Below are 17,608 nucleotides of genomic sequence, written 5' to 3'. Positions count from 1 at the left end.
ATTACTTATAGACGTCTATTATAGTTTTATCGTTTCAAATAAGTTTCAAAGTAATTTATTGACCCAAACTTGATATTATAAATTGACCCAAACTTAATTTACTTACAGTTGATATTACAAATTGAGTTATAAGCTGTTTGACCTTGACTTACAAATTTATATTCCTATATATTAAACCATGGTCCATGTTTACCCAGAAAATTTCAAGGAATATAGAAAGTTTATAATGATAATAATAACATATTTTTCTAAAATTTAAAAAATAACAATTTTTTCAGTCAAACTCGTGTAATTGGGTTGTTGCAAAAGCAACCAATTCTATGGTCAAACTCTCTGTTTGGTTTTTGCATAGTTCATTTATGATTACTGTTACTATTATATACTCTTTTAAGAATTGGAAATTAAAATAAGAAAGGACAGAAGTCAGTCAATTCAAATATTCAAATTTTAGACCCAATAAACAGTAGTCCCTAAATGCATAAGATTGTTTATACTATGGTTTTAAAGATTCAAGACTAAGGGGAAAAATGAAGAAGTCAAAGACATAAATTTGAAATCCTCTACAAAGAATTTTAAGGTTTGATCATATATGAAAGTATCAATTTATATCTTTTTAAACTGTAATAATCATACTAAATTAAGACTCTAAACTATTAATAGTATTCATTTAAATTATTTTAGTGTATCATTTTACATCTTCATGTAAATTTCGTTCAAACTCATGATTTGAGTCAATTAAATTTTAAAACTTTTATAAGTTAATCGATTTTGGTTTTTAACCTCTTAAAATCATCCAAGGCTTGTAGGTTTTTCAAAAATCAATTTTATAAAATGGACGATTTGAAATAAATGCTCGGTTGGGATGATTATTAAAGAAACTTTGATTAAGAGTTTAAATTGATTTATTTAAAAAAGTTTAGGGATTATTTTAATATAATTAATCAAGTTTAGGGATTATTTTAATATAATTATATGTTTTGCAAGAGCTTTTTTTTTCACACTTATTAATGGCTGTATTAGACGATAATCTTCCAATAAAGAAAATTGACATATTAGATACATGAATCGAGATTTTAGTGATATAGTATATAATTTTTAGAGATTAGGAACTATATGAAACAATTTTAACTATGGCGCTATCAAAATTCTAACTTTATGTAAAGCTGTGGATTTAACATGAAATTTTAAATATATCATTGTTCGTTATGTTAGTTGTTAGATCATTTGGCAATATTATGACTTTATATGAACTTGCATCTAAGAATCCTTAGATGAAATTCTGAATCCGACACCATTGGTAGTTGTATTCTCTTTAAATTTGATGAACTTTTTATCTTCTTATATTTCCTCCTTAATTAAAAAGAATTAGTGTCAATTTTAAAGTAATTTAAAATGAATTGAAATATAAACAACTAAAAATTAGAGGAATTTTAGAATTCAAATACGTACGAACATTGAAAATTTTTATAATTCACGAGAGCTTAGATTAGTGATAAATTTATAGCATAAACTCTCATTGACAATACATAGAATATTAGTGTCATGGAACCATCGAGGTTTCGATTTATAAAAAAAGTAATTACAAACATATATTTCGAATAATAAGAAAATATATTTCATTTTAAAATAAATTAAAATGTCAACTATTTATATCCGATCACACTAATAAAATTTGGTTGCTTATTTTTTATATTTCATGATTTTCTTAATAATATAATAAAAATGTCAATGTAAAAAGTATAACATACAAAAAGAAATCAATAAAAATGTTGATAACTAGATGGAAATTTAATACCATATTATTGGTCTAAAATTAAGAGAGATCATTTTGCTAATGTTTGTACTAAAAGAAATTTACAATTTTATTCTTGTCGAACACGTCGTATCTCCAAATTGTTTATTTCTACTTTCAATTTTCTTCTTCTTCCATTTTTGTATAGTCAGCAGCTACCACCATAAGTCAATTCAAAATTTCACATCTTAAAACCTTTCTTTCAGAAAGAAGTAGAATAAAATTTTGATTTTAAATCTCATTTTGATAAGTGAGTTTTTTAAAAGTTATTCTAATTATTATTTTAGCTCTAATAACTCATGGGAGTAAAAAATTAAGTATTCTTTTTAATTTTCAAGAATTCAACCGGAAGTTTGTGTATTTAGTTAATGAAATATAGTAAGTTAATGATAGAAATATTGACTCCGACCAACTGCTTTATCCCACCTCGATCGGGTGGAGTCAAGTTAAAATGAATGAAGAGATAAATTCATAGTCGCTTAGAGAGGTTGGGTTGATCAAGAACCCCAACTAACATCCCAAAAAAATATGAAATATATCTAGGTTGACCAATCGACACATATGTTGATCGATTCGATGGTGATTTGGTCGAGAAATAGATTCTCCACTCATGTGAAGTTCAAGTTCGATTCTCTCCCTCCATATGTTTGGAAGAAAAAAATCACAATTATTTTTAAAAATCGAGATAGTGTTTGACATGAACAACAAACATGGTTCGATCTCACACCAAACGATAAGAAAAGAAAAGTTTACTCAATGGAGAAATATAACCTTTTGACTTTCAAAGTCGACGGTATAAATATTCAACTGTGCTCATTTTGACTATTAGGCTTCTATAAGTTAGATTAATAATTAAAAAGCTATTAAGCATAATCAACCATCGACTACTAGGCAATAGATTTATTAAAAATAGAAAGAATGAAATTTATGAAGTACCGACACTGAATTCGGTATTTGACCATAGCCAACAAAGAAAAAGGCTTACAAAAGATACAGATGTCATGATAATATAAAGTTTCAAAATTTCAAATCCAAATCTCCTTTTTGTTTGACAAATCTACCAAAGTCACCCAACAAACACAGCAGTACAATACAATACCCATTGATTCACACACAAACAAGATGAAGATTCAACACTATGGGGCGTTTCTATAACAATATTTGGTTCATCAAGCAAGAAGAAGAAAGTACCTGGAAATAGCCAACAGTCAAACCAACAGCCTCAGCATCAAGCAATTACAGTCTCAACTCCAAGCGAAATAGCAAGAACAAGACCAAGTAAAATTCAAAATTCCTTTTTCAACACGTAACCTACTCTCTCTACTTCTCTACTTCTCAACAACACCCATTCAAACACCAACCCATTTGCATTTTACCTATAAATTAAGCTTCAACCCCTCTTAGCCATTTCATCAAACACCTTCTCTTCATTTCACCCTTAACTTCTCTCAGACACATCCTCAAACACCTTCTGTTCATTTCACTGTTTAGTTCTTTACACTTCATTTTTTCTCAGTCATATCATCAAACAACTTCTTTTTGTTCCACCCTTTGCTTCTCTTAACCGCAATTTCTCCCAGACGCATCGTCGAACACATTACCTTCGTTCCAGATTCCACTCCAACCCATAGACTTCTAAAATGAATTACGGAAAATTGGTTGTCCTTTCAATCGTTCTCTTTGTCGCTTTGGCGTTGCTCAGCAACAGCGCCGCCGTGGACGCCGCCAGAGTGGTGCCCGGAGACTTCGCGAGCGTCAATCACTTAGAGATGTACCCGTCGGCGTACGAGCAGGCGAAGCATACGGTCTCGTGTTGGCTTGGCCGCTTATCGTCCGGCCCCAGCCCCAAAGGTCCTGGCCACTGATTTCTCCGCCGCCGGCCCACCGTCCACCGAAACAGACCTTTGCCGAGGAAGCTCATTCTTTTTTCCTTCTTTTTTAATTCTTTTATACGTAGATGACACGGACTGGCCGAAGACCGTCTTGACCAAATATATATATATATATATATTTAAAGAAATATTTTATTTTATTTTCTCTCTTTTTTTTTAGTCCAACACAATTTATGGAGGGAAAGGGATTATGTATTTTTCTTTTCTTTTTTTTTTACTTATTTTGGATTTGAGTTTTCTTTTATTTATTTATAATGGTATGATATCAAAAAGAAGAATTTGACATATCATACATAGTAAATGAAAATTATTAATTATATTTTTTGTTCGTCAGTCTAATTTCTCCTCTTTTTTTAATCTAAATTTGGCATCGACTTAATGGATAGAAATAACAACATTCTTGTTTGTATGTAGTAGTTATAACTCAAATTTGGGTAAGTTTTTTCGATTAAACAATGTGTGTAATTCATGTTATTTAGTTAGACTTTGTATGTTTGTTTAATTTTGATATTTAAATTTTTAAATTTTGTGTTTTAGTTTCTTTCTTTGATTTTGATAATATTTTAAGTTAAATTATACGAAAATATACTAAATTTTGTACCTTTTTGAAATAAAAAATGCTTTAGAAGTTTGGAAAGTTTAAAAAATACATTTGAAGTTTTAAAATACTTTTATGGTTAGTTTGGATGGAAATGGTTGATGTTTTTATTTCATAAAATGTTCAAATTTTTAAAAGTTTCAATAATTCACCTCAAACTTTGGGGGGAAAAGTTAAAAAGAAAAAAAAATATTTGTATTGGCGTATGAACAAAAACTGTTAATACCTTTTACTTCTATAATTTTCTTTTTTTCAAGTAGTATTCTCCTATACCCTTTTTTGTTGAGTGTTTTTTACATTGGTTTATGTAAAATATCAATGTTAATAAGAAATAAAACTGGTGTACGATAAGAATAAAGAAAACAACGAAGAGACTTCTGAAACTTCAATGTTTATCAAAGTTGTACGTGCGGATAAATTTTAAATCAATTATCACGTCATTTATCAAATCAATGTCGAAATTACAAAAAAAAAAAAAAAAATTGAGATCGTTTCTTGGTGGAGTGTTTGATAATATTTAGTTTGTTTTTATTATTTGATTACTTACCGTTTTGATATGTTTTAAGGGAGATTTAAACTTCGAAATTCTGTAATCGATATTGAGAGGTAACATAGTTTTTCAGAAAAATTACAACGATGTAGGAACGACGTTGATGTTCACATTTGAATTAACAAGATTTTCAATAGCTCCAAGTTATTTTTATACGATAAACACGTACATTTTATAATAAACAGTTAACAATATTACCTTAAGAATGTTTTTCATTTTCTTTTTAAATATTGCTCTTGACATCTACGATATACATTTTGAATGTTACTCATTTTATAGAAATTGTCGTAATTAAAAACAGTCAACTTTAATCCAACCAAACCACAATAAAAGTTTTATAACAATTTCCAAAACTTGGACCGAAATCAATATTTTTCATAAAATCAGAAGTTTGATATATTTTGATGGATATCCATAATTTAAACTTTGTTTTTATTATTTTATCAACATTGTTATATAAGACATAATATGTAGGGTGTAACAGAAATAATGTATTCAAATAAGTTATAATGTCAATTTTATAATTTATTTCCATAAGGAAACAAGCAACAAGAATATTCTTCAAGGCAAGCAAAAGCCACGTAGTTGAGAAACGACCAAATTGCCTCTCATCACAATGGTAGATAACGAAGCAAAAATGGTAACTCCCCATTTTCAGTTTGTGAAAGGAACATCCCCCACTACAACTACCACTTTCCATTTAGCTCAATTCCAGTGGCTTGCGTACTCCTCTAATCCATTTCTCCTCGGGTAAATGAGAAATTTTCGTGGGTATTCATCATACCCCTTTTCTACTTTTTCACTTCAATTTCAATGTTTTCTTTCGATAATTCGTATGCCCTTTTCGTAGGATTGACGGACCTTGTTGTTTTTATTGTAATTTAGAACCGTGGTGGCTGGAGAAGTGGAGTTATTGCTTTGGGGTATACTGTTTATGTGCTTGTGGTGTCTTTGTAGTTGGAATTGGGTTGGTATTCTGGCTTTAAGCTGAGGAAGAAGACAATTATAGAAGACTACAAGTGATTTCTGGTAGTGATTGTCGGTTTCATTTCATCCACCGAAGTAGTTTAGTTTTCTTTCTGGGTCTTTGGTGAAAGGATTAATTGTTGTGTTCTTCTGTTTCTGAGCTCGTGTGTTCAAAGATTGGAGGTAAGATTTAGTTGTGGGAAGTGGGGTTTCGGTGAAATGTCACTATGTGGGTCTGTCTCTGCTCTGAACTTGAGGTGGGAAAAAGGTATTCCAAAAGTAACCTCGAGATGCTGTTCTCCATTAAGTTGTGAGAAAAGCAATGGTTTAGCGTTTTGGGGTAGTGAGATTGTGGGCGATGGGTTGAAAGTATCTGGCAGACATGTTAGTAGGAAACTGTATAAGGGAGCTTTACCACTGAAGGTTTGTCCTCGTTGAGATTCCAGATTATTTTGTTTATTGTGCAGTTGTTGAATGGAATTAGTTATTGTTATCATTTTTTCATGAACAGATAGTTTGTGTGGATTACCCTAGACCACAGATAGATGATACAGTTAATTTCATTGAAGCAGCTTCCTTATCTGCTAGTTTTCGTGCTTCTGCACGTCCCAGGAAGCCATTGAAAGTAGTGATTGCTGGGGCAGGTCAGGAACTTTAATTTTCTAGCTTGACTTAACTTCTTATTGGAAATGAGATAGATGACGCCGATGACAAAATGTGTTATATTGTTTTTTTTTTTTTTTTTTTTTTTTTTTTTATATATATATTTAATGGTATAATCATGTTTTTAAACTCTATAGGATTGGCTGGTTTATCGACAGCAAAATATTTGGCAGATGCTGGCCACAAACCTGTTTTACTAGAAGCTCGAGATGTTTTAGGTGGAAAGGTAGGCCTGCCGGACGTAATATTGTTTGCTTATAAGTTCTATTATAGACTATCTATTTTGCAAGTATTAGCTGCATAGTCTATTTCTCTGGATATTTTGTATAGAAATTGTATAGGTATGCTGTGCTGAGTCTTCTAGTGTTTCATTTCTTATCCACTGTACTTTAGCTTCTTTGTCAACTTTGAATTTAGCTATACTTGCAAAATATCAATCTTTCTGAACAGTCGAACCCCTTATCTTCTTGATCATCTTAATGGCATATGCATTACTGACTCCATTAGTTAATGAGGGTAAATAAACTGTAGTTATAAAAAGGGGAGACAACTTGCTCTAAGTAAGTGTCAAAAGAGAATTGGATTCCAAAAAATAATTTGTCACAGTTATTATTTGGGAAGGCATGGGCGCTGTGTCCTAACCAAAGATTCCAAGTAAGTGCCAAAAGAGTAGAGTCCAAAAATATTTTATGTTGCAGTTCTTATGCGTGAAGATGTGGGCGTTGTGTTCCAACCAAAGGTTCCAATAAAAAGCTTGAACATGATTAAGCCAAAGGATCCTTTTATCCTTTTGGAGAGGATGTCCCAACAGAAGCTTGGATGAGTGAAGTATACCCTTACAACTGATGATGGACCTTTATGATTCAAGAGGACTGCTTGGTGAGTCATATGGGGGAATTAACATGCACTTATAACAGGGCACGTCTCAATGTGTACCCAAGAAATATGCACTTTCCATGTCAATGAATTGAACAATCCGAAATCTAATACCTTGAGTGTCCACATCATCAATTGTATACTTCCTAGCCCTTCCCCTATATAGTTGTTCTAATAGTTCTACTCATAAGTTACAAGGGTCCTGCGAGGTCATTCCATGCTCAAACTATAATTACCATATTTGCACCTTTTTCTTATCCTTCTATATGGACGTGGAGTTCAGGGTGTCTATCATTTTGAGAGACAAGGATGCATTTTGAGATGTAAAGTGGAAGTCAAAAGGTGGTTTTTGCAGGCATACGAGGATGCTGTTGTTGGGAATCTTCTTATTTAATATGTATTTTGACAATCTTACTGTCTCCTTATCCTGCCCCCCTGCTTCTCTCTTTTTCTCAAGCCTAAACAAGTTTGCTTTTCTTAAGCTACATATTGTTTCTTATTAAAAAAGAGAAACAATGGTTATATTGTTATAATTTGTGACAATATGTTATTTCAAATTAATAATTGAGGCAGTTTTACAGATATTCTTGTAAGTATTCTTTAGACTATATCATTTTTATAGGTCTTAACAAATTTTGATTTTTCCTATTATGTTTTATTTGCTCTTTTCTTATAGGTAGCAGCTTGGAAAGATGATGATGGAGACTGGTATGAGACTGGTCTGCACATATTCTGTAAGTATTATTGAGATGATCAATTTTCCTAGTGCGTTTGCTTTTGTTTCTCAAACTATCAGTATAATTCAATCATTATGTTCTATAGTCTACAATATAGTCCACTTGGATTTAAATTAATCTTTTACCACACTTTCCATTTCTCTTTCTAAAATTATCTTGTACCTGATAAAAACTAAGGTCAATTGTACAACCAGCTATTTGCGAACCTTTGTATATGTTATATATTGTCTTCATGAGATGCTAATTTCTGATCCTTTCCTTTTCTATTCTTGCTCGAAAGTTGGGGCTTATCCCAATGTGCAGAACTTGTTTGGAGAACTTGGAATCAATGACCGATTACAGTGGAAGGAACATTCAATGATATTTGCTATGCCAAACAAGCCGGGGGAGTTCAGCCGATTTGATTTCCCTGAAAAACTTCCTGCACCCATAAATGGTAGGCGTGAGCAAAAAGTTTATTGACATTGCATACTTTGTTGAAATGTGGCTGAAATAAACTTTATGCTTTTGAAAGGCTAATCATGATTTGCAATGATGATATTCTTGTTATGCATACTGTAGCCTTGTCATTCAGTTAACCAGTTAGTCTGTTGGTATTAAATTTAGATTTGTTTGATCAATTACCTAACAAAATTCTTGTGCCGCATGGCTACAATAGTTACTTGGGTACATTCTGTGAAATTCTTTATTTCTCCCCGTGGCAATGAAATCTCATATCACTTTGTGCTTAATTGGCGTTAACTTCTTGTGTGTTCTGGATGTGAATCGCACTGCCTGCCGATGATGCTGGTTGTGTGCATTTCTTTTCTTTTTTTCTTTTTTTTCGCTAAATTGTCATTTTGTTCCCCTTGGTCTCTAGAAATATTTTATGTTACCAGAAATGCAAGTTTCCTAAAACTTTGAGAATTACTGACAGGGATATGGGCTATTTTAAGGAACAACGAGATGCTTACTTGGCCAGAGAAAATTAAATTTGCAATTGGGCTCCTGCCAGCAATGCTTGGTGGGCAATCTTATGTTGAGGCTCAAGATAATTTAACTGTGCAAGAGTGGATGAGAAGTCGGGTATGATTAACATGCTCCAACCTTTTATTGAATATGCGGGTAACATAAACTGAAAGAAAATCTCAGATTCTAGGTGATAAAATTGCCATTGAAAATTTCCAAAAGCAGAATTCCAAATTATGGTAGGAGCATGTACTCAATGAAGTACCCATGTTTACATGGCCTCATATTGCACATGATAGATTACGAGGGAAATTTTTTGTAAAAAAAGGTTTTTTCTTTGGATTCTACCGATACTGTTGATTCTACAGTGGGATAAAGTTCAAAGAAAAAAAAATTTAGTTTTTGATCTTTAAATCACCGAAAACAGGGTGCCAGAAGTGAATTAGGCCATATACATACATACATACACACACACACATTTCTATACATAATATACACACACATATCTATACATACATACATACATACATACATACATATACATATACACATATACGCACATACATACATATACATGTACACACACATATATACATATATACACACACATATACACATATACAAACACATATGTGTTTACATATATATGAATGTATATTTTAAATGAGAAATATTTACAATTATAGTCAGGAAAATATTACGAGGGAAAACTTGTCATTTGTTAACTATTTGATGTACTTATTGTTTTGTTTGTTTATTTCATCCAATTTATTACACTTGATAATCAGAGGTAGTTCAATAATACGTGTATTCATGGGTAGCTCTTATCAATAAATTGCTAGTTTGGTTTAAAATGCCTTCTTTTGGCATTGATTTTTGTTTTGTTATCCAGGGGGTACCTGATCGTGTAACAACGGAGGTGTTTATTGCTATGTCAAAGGCTCTGAACTTCATTAACCCCGATGAACTTTCTATGCAATGCATTTTGATTGCCTTGAATCGATTTCTTCAGGTATGATTATTTCTTTGCACAATAAGATCATTGGGCTGATTTTTTTTTTTATAATAGCTTTATGGAATTAGTTCTTTTTAATTCTCTTCATTGTTGTACATGCTCACACGCTTCCTGATGTAAATGTTCATACCTTGTCAAGTTTATAGTATTTCTAGTTTTCTTTTTGTATGAGAAACAATATAGTCTTTCTACTTTAGTCACTAGTTAGGAGATTTTTCTAACAAGAAGCAAAACTTTTCATTGATGTAATGAAAAGAGATTAATCCTCAAAGGATACAAACTCCACATGAGAGTAAGAGAAAAAAATGAAAAAACCTACCAAGAAAACATAAAAGCACTTATGTTGAGACAAATTTCCTGTAGTGATAGTTTCAAGAACAACTTCAATAGGGAACACCTAGATGAAGTCTTTCAAATGGGCTACTTCAAAATGATGGATCCAGGGAATTTGCTTATCACGAAAAATTCTTTGATTTTTTTCCAGAACAATTATGACAATATGGCGTTCACCACATTAATCCAACACAACTTTGTGTTGGAATTTACTATTTACTTTTTCGTTAATTGACCAATCTTTGATTCATCTATATTAATCCCACATAATGCTGATTTCTCCATTTCTTTCCAAGGATTTTCTAACATGTACGCAACACAGACATTCAGTTACTTAGTTTATGTTTGAAGCCATTTGATGTCCCCCCCCCCCCCCCCCTCCCCATTGTACAGTGCAATTAATTTCAGTTTCCACTCTCTTTATGACCCTTTGTTCAACTATTATGGGAGACAACTATCCTAGTTCTACCCTTTGTTCTAGGAAATACATTTTTCCTATCTCGTTTTCAAAATAAATTTGTTGAATTAGTTAAAATCTTATTACCTCTAAATTTCATGCTGGCTGCCATTAATATTGTGGCAACTCTTTGAGAATTGAATTATGGATTTTTCTTATGATCCAAGCTTTACTAATTCGTTTACATGTAACTATTGTAGGAGAAGCATGGCTCTAAGATGGCTTTCTTAGATGGAAATCCTCCTGAGAGACTATGTGAGCCAATTGTCGAGCATATCCAGTCATTGGGTGGTGAAGTACGACTTAATTCCAGGATACAAAAAATTGAGTTGAACAATGATGGAACAGTGAAGAGGTTCTCATTAAACGATGGGAATGTAATTGAAGGAGATGCTTACGTATTTGCTACTCCTGGTAACGTAACTTTTGGTGAAATCTTATACATATCATATTTTTTAAATTTCACTTAAATTGTAATTCTTTTATTCCATACAGTTGATATCCTGAAGCTTCTTTTGCCTGATGACTGGAGAGCAATCCCATACTTCAAAAAGCTGGAAAAATTAGTCGGAGTTCCAGTAATCAATGTCCACATATGGTAGTAGTACCCTCCCCCTCTTTGAGATTATTCATGCTACTTTGTGAGGGTTCCTATGCTTTTCAATATTCCTTCTTTTCATATCCTAAGTTCTTTTCCTATGGGTATGCTAGATTGAATAGTTGACTTAAGTAGTAGGAGCATTTTTTGATTGTTGGGAAGAATGTCATCTGTGATTATATGATGAGACGAAGCATGAGGAGTCCTTTGCAATTCACAGTTTGATTAGGAATTTTGGGTGTTACATAGGATTTTTTATTTATCTATTTTGTTGTAAGATCATTAAGGAACTCTTTCCCTACAACTTATCAATTTTCACATGGTTCATTTCATTTTATGATTCATATTTAAACGACATATTTTATGATGTGTGTTAGATATAATTTTTTAAAAAAAAATTATCAATAAACTGGTTAATTGGATAATTATCTTAAATAATATTTAAATTATTTAAAGAATGGTTTTGGATGATATATGATTCTAATTTTAGGTAAAGACTGCACCATAGAGTCTACACAATGGGATCTCTTTCTCTACTTCCTAGTCCCTCGTGCTCTCTTTTTCCTCTCTCTTCTCTTGTCATTGTTTCTTCTCATCCTCTTAGGTCTGGTCATGGAGTTTTTTATTATTAAGTTTATCATATGGTTGCAATGGTTGATCATGCTCTTCCTTGTCGTTTGTCTCATTGAAAGCAGTTCATTTTGTCTGGTCAGATAAAATGTTCAAAGGTGACTCAGGCGAGAGAATTATCAATGCAGTAATTGATGGATATAAATCTTTTGCAATTTTGTTTGAACTTTCATCACTTAGATACTTATATAGAATCAAAATTGGGATTAGTAGTGTTTTTTTTTGTAGAGTAACTTCTAATAGAAAAGGAAGTATTGTGAAGATTATGGCCTAAAAACTGCGGTAGGATATGCTACATCATGGCTTGGATGGGTACGAAAAATCCAAGTGGTGGACTAGCTTTCCGAGATTATTGAGGACTGATCATGTGGCGTTTAATTTATGAGTGTTTCGAGAAATATAAACAATGGGGCATGTGTATCGCAATGTTAATGTAACCTAATATATGTGCCTTCATATTATCAATAATTTGGTGATATTATTTTTCTTTGCAGGTTTGACAGGAAACTGAAGAATACCTATGATCACTTACTCTTTAGCAGGTCCTTTGTTTATTCATATTTAACTTGTTCTGTATTTGGTGATAGAACGGTTTTTGTATCTCATGATGCATTTTTGTTATTTAATAGAAGGTTCTTGGGCGAACTATGTAACCCCCTCCTCCACAAAATAATTATAATAATATGGAAAGAGAGGAAACTGATCAAGTGAAACCAGAAAGCTAGTGCAAAAACATGCTAAATTCAATATCTTGGGTAGTAAGATTACATGATGCTTTTATTGGTTTTACACTTGACGCTAAATATTTTCTATTTCTTTACTTTAATGCAGGAGTCCGCTTCTTAGTGTTTATGCGGACATGTCAGTTACATGTAAGGTATAATTACTTACAACTGAGGCTGTTTTTATTCGGTGGGTTTTAATCCAACTCATGAGCATAGCCGTAGAAATTTTATGTTTCCATTTTTGATATTGGGGAATCTGACCTTCAAGTATTTGTGAGGATATCCTCACAAGAATAAGATATGAATATATTGAAATATGATGGTGAAGAAATACAAGATAAATCCAAGTATAACTGAACTTGGAATCTTCCTCTTGAGTGTACTCACCCAAGCCCTAGAACACTCCACAAATAGTCCACCCTTCACTCACTCGCCCTCTTTCTATTTTTAACAACATTCAGGAACTAATTTTCTATCTATTTACACCCTTATTCCCCTTTACTGCTATCTAAGGACCTAAAAGTATTCTCTTAGTCTTGGCACATCTGGTAGCAATTCAAAATACTTGTTTCTCACATTTTCATGGACATAAGAATATTTGCTTTACTATTTTATAAATCATTTAAGTCTTCGACCCAAGGGTCTTTAAGTTCTTCCCCTTTCTGTCTTTCTTCTATAGATCTGTAAATACGCCAGATTGTTGAGCGCTATTTTTGTCATTCAAGCAAGATATATACCATTCCTTTATTGTATGCATATCAATATATCAGGTTTCCAATAGTTCTGTTAAGGGTTTGTTGTTTCTCCTATTTCCATCTTTTGGGAATTACAAAAAGTTGTTAAATTTGATTTATGGTGTAAGAGAATGAAATTAAAATGCAATCAACAATGCATTTGGTTAATCAATGTCTCTGTCTTTAAATTTCTCATTCTCTTGCAATATGGGTTTGTTCTGTCCTTGCTTTCCGACTTTGGTTCTTGGAGCTTTTCTAATCAGCAATTGCAGTATGTAGCATTACCAGTGGTCTATAAAATCGCAGTAGCTTACGTATCATCACGATGCACCACCTCCATCAGCATATATTTCGGGTGTTTTTAGTTTAAGGATTTGTTATTCTGTGAACTCTAAAATCTGATTAAAGATGTATTTTGATTTGGTATATGACGAGGGCACTAACGTCGTGTGAAACTAGTTGAGATGGCTCAATGCTCTTGTTGATCCTCCATTCTCTTTGAATTCTATGATCTATATGCTTCATTGTATTTGAGCAATAGTCTCTTTTTATTAATTAATGAAAGGCTGTATCCGTTTCTAAAAAGGAAAAAGAGGATTTCTTCTATTTTCCATCACTTCGGTCTTTGTTTACCGAAAGTCCATTACCTGCACCATCAACTCCACTTGCTCTTAGTCAGGAGGTTATTTAATTTCCTCATTTGGAGCATAATTGGAATTTGAAGAACCTTACAATGGGATGCTTAGATCAACTTGTTGCTCATTACTTCTTAACTGACCATTCCTTTCAGAGCTTTTGATATCCTCATCACTGGTAGTTTAGTATTCCCAGCAGTAATATTTCTCATGCTAGTATTCCCAGCAGTAATATTCTCTCATGCTTTTCTGATACAGGAATATTATAACCCAAACCAGTCCATGTTGGAACTAGTCTTCGCACCTGCAGAAGAGTGGATTTCTCGGAGTGACTCGGACATTATTGATGCGACAATGGTGGAACTAGCTAAACTATTTCCTGATGAAATTTCTGCTGATCAGAGCAAAGCTAAGATTGTGAAGTACCACGTTGTTAAAACCCCAAGGTATACATATAACCATTAACTTTAGAGTCTGGTGACCCTTTTCTAGAAAAAATGGATATTTTTATCAGCAAAACTGACAGTGTCTATCTATGCACTAAAATAAGAGAACTTTAACAAAAAGGAAGCATTTGTTTGAACAACTGAATGAAAAAATGACAGTCCATAAATGAGTCTTGAAGCTCAATTTGGAGATTAAACTATCAATATAGGTAATGTAATCTGCATGAAAAGCACAAAACGGTGATCGGCATACATTTCAATATAGCTATGGACAACCTTCTGTTTATAAGGGTTGTATGGCCACTTAACAATTTGGAAACCCATAGATTGGAGGGCTTTCTTAGCCAATCCCTCGATTTAGGCTTACGGCCCTCATCCCTGAGGTCTTAAGGGTATATTTGGATTGAGCGATTTAGTTCTGGTTTGTAATACCAAACACGTTCTCTTTCTAAGTTTTCAACTCAACTCTCTTTCTCACTATTTTAACACTTCACGATCTCATTCTCGTTTCACCCTCAATTTTCCCCTCATTTTAACGTCCCTCGGATTCCCAATAAACTTAATTACTTTCTAGCATCCCAAACTACCCTTGAGTTGCTTCTTCTCTCTTAATCAATAAATTTTGTCTAGTTCCTCGTATTATAGAATAAAATAAAAACAACTTGGAAACCTATAGTTATCGAATAATTTTTTCTAGAAAAAGAAATCGTCTTCTTAGATGTTGATTGCCACCCTAATGGATATTGCTTACAGGTCTGTTTACAAGACTGTGCCTGACTGTGAACCATGTCGCCCCTTGCAACGATCTCCCATTGAGGGATTTTATTTAGCTGGTGACTACACGAAACAAAAGTATTTAGCTTCTATGGAAGGTGCTATTCTTTCAGGAAAGCTTTGTGCGCAGGCTATTGTGAAGGTAATTTTCCCGATAACCTTGTTAGTTGTTATAGAGGAAACTACATTCAAATTAGAAGGAAGAATAGAATATTGGTTATACGTGTTCATATCCATTCCATGCATGCATATTGCAGGACTATGAAGTGCTAGTTGCTCGAGAGCAAAGACGGGTTGCCGAGGCTGGTGTTCGTTGACAAGAACTTCTAGGGTAATTTTGGAAGGAAAAAAAAAAAAAAATACTTCCACATACTATCAACCATGGAGACATTGCTGCTCCAATGATACAAATTGTAATGCCGTATGTTGGACATAATTTTGATTCCACAGTTAAATAAATTAAAATCAGTGTAATTTTTTTTATTGAGAAGAAGAAGACGAACACAAATTATACGTGAAAAAACAGAAACCACCGCTCTTATTATTTCTAATAATCAAAAGAGTACAAGAGAAAAAATATATGTCCTAACAAAAAAGTAAATAAAATCGGGTACAATAAATTATGTAAATACCCTTGGGCTATAAACACTCCACTGGCTTCCAATTTTCAACAAGATATGACATTGATCGAGGAGTCGACGTAATATCTATCTACTTGTCTGTATGTTTAACTATTTGTATATTGTTGTGAGAAAGAACAATCTAAAGAAAAAATTTGTTGTGATCTGGGGAGGAAAATGTTTGCTGCATAGTCTTATGAGGTTTAAACCCCATTTTCAACTTGTTGTACATGTTTTATTTTGTTTGATTTCCAGGCTTTCAAATATTTTGTTGTAATCTTTGAGGCTATGTTCATGGATCCGTAATCAAAATTGGTATAATAATAACAAGTTTTTATTGATATATCAAGTATGAGTAGGTCTCAATCAACTGTTTTTTATCACATTTACTTGAGACATTTTTGCACATTACACTTGAACCATACTCTACCCTCTCTATAAATAAACCACTGTGGTTGATCAATGTTATACCAACAATTTTTAGAGAGCAAAATGAGGGTGTGAGCGATTTTTCAAATACCCTTCAGTCCCGTGGACGAGTAGCTCATAACCGTCCAACCCTTGCACCCCCTCCCGCAACACCTAAATCAAGCATTCAAGAGGAAGGCTCATCATCGACCATGGCTATCGAGGAGGCTTTTAACTATCCAACGAATTAATCCTTCCACTCAATCACTCACTCCTACAATGAAGGTTCACAATTGAGTGTGAACCAGTCTTCCCCCCAACGGGCATCCCTTAAGTTCTACAAGTGCCCTCCACAATGGAAGGGTCAGGAGAAGAGGGAAAGGAGGAAAAGACGTCGTGTTGATGAAGGACCCTCAATCAAGCATTTAATAACAGAATAATTAATATTATAAGTTATATATATATATATATATATATTCTACCAATTTTTTTATATAGAAAATGAAACTAAGTAACTATTTAATTAAATGTGAGAGAATAATTAATATTCCAGAGATGAATTAAATTTAGTATTATTTAGTATGTTAATACATTAAAATTATTTATTTTATTAGTTCCAATAAAAATAAATGAATATTTTTATTCTAAACATTTGTTTAATTTAGTTATTAAAAATAATTTAGTAAATGCAAAGTAAATGAAAAAACCGTTGAGAAAATGTTTATAGACATAGCAAAATTTCATAGTCTATCAGTGATAGACGATGTCTATTTATCAATTGTCTAACATCATTTATCAATGACATTTTGCTATATTTACTAATATTTTGGTTTATTTTATTATACAAAAAAAGTTATATACATATATATGTCGTGACGTGATTTAAGTTTTCAATCATTTAATCTTTAATAATTAAAAGGTTTGGAGTCGCCCCAAATCATATTACGATGTGATTGGTAAAAAAAACATGAGTCTATTGTAAATTCAGATTTAAGGTTCGGGAATCAGTTGTATAAATGGAAGATAAATTAAATTAAAGAGGTTGACAAAACAAAGTTTTTTATTTGATGTTTTTTAAATGTCGCGTGGTTATCGATTCATATCTAACAAAAAAAACTAAAGATGAATGGATGATTATATGGGTGACATGAGGGCCATTAGAAAAATTGAATTTAAATTTTTGTTTAAAAAGAAATTTTTTTATTTACACC

General features: G+C 32.5%; 1 protein-coding gene across 4 annotated transcripts; it reads left to right on the top strand.

The window, feature by feature from the left end:
* Positions 1-5,414: 5,414 nt before the first annotated feature.
* Positions 5,415-15,852, top strand: LOC103494596 (phytoene dehydrogenase, chloroplastic/chromoplastic). Of its 4 annotated transcripts, none has more exons than XM_008455848.3 (15): positions 5,415-5,582; positions 5,718-6,221; positions 6,310-6,442; positions 6,599-6,687; positions 8,014-8,071; positions 8,355-8,510; positions 8,991-9,139; positions 9,915-10,034; positions 11,028-11,241; positions 11,323-11,425; positions 12,550-12,597; positions 12,887-12,932; positions 14,408-14,595; positions 15,349-15,511; positions 15,627-15,852. In XM_008455848.3, exons 2-15 carry the CDS (start codon positions 6,018-6,020, stop codon positions 15,684-15,686), a joined length of 1,731 nt encoding a protein of 576 aa, XP_008454070.2. In that variant the 5' UTR covers positions 5,415-5,582; positions 5,718-6,017; the 3' UTR covers positions 15,687-15,852.
* The last annotated feature ends 1,756 nt before the right edge of the window (positions 15,853-17,608 follow it).

This window comes from Cucumis melo, chromosome 7, assembly GCF_025177605.1.
Source record: "Cucumis melo cultivar AY chromosome 7, USDA_Cmelo_AY_1.0, whole genome shotgun sequence".
NCBI lineage: Eukaryota > Viridiplantae > Streptophyta > Magnoliopsida > Cucurbitales > Cucurbitaceae > Cucumis > Cucumis melo.
This window is presented reverse-complemented; position numbering and strand designations above follow the sequence as displayed.

Bases quoted from the DNA above. Each gene is read 5' to 3' on its own strand.
- LOC103494596 (XM_008455848.3), top strand. From the start codon at position 6,018: ATGTCACTATGTGGGTCTGTCTCTGCTCTGAACTTGAGGTGGGAAAAA. The intron at 10,035-11,027 runs GTATGATTATTT...TAACTATTGTAG, and splicing joins CCTTGAATCGATTTCTTCAG to GAGAAGCATGGCTCTAAGAT. The intron at 12,598-12,886 runs GTCCTTTGTTTA...ACTTTAATGCAG, and splicing joins GATCACTTACTCTTTAGCAG to GAGTCCGCTTCTTAGTGTTT.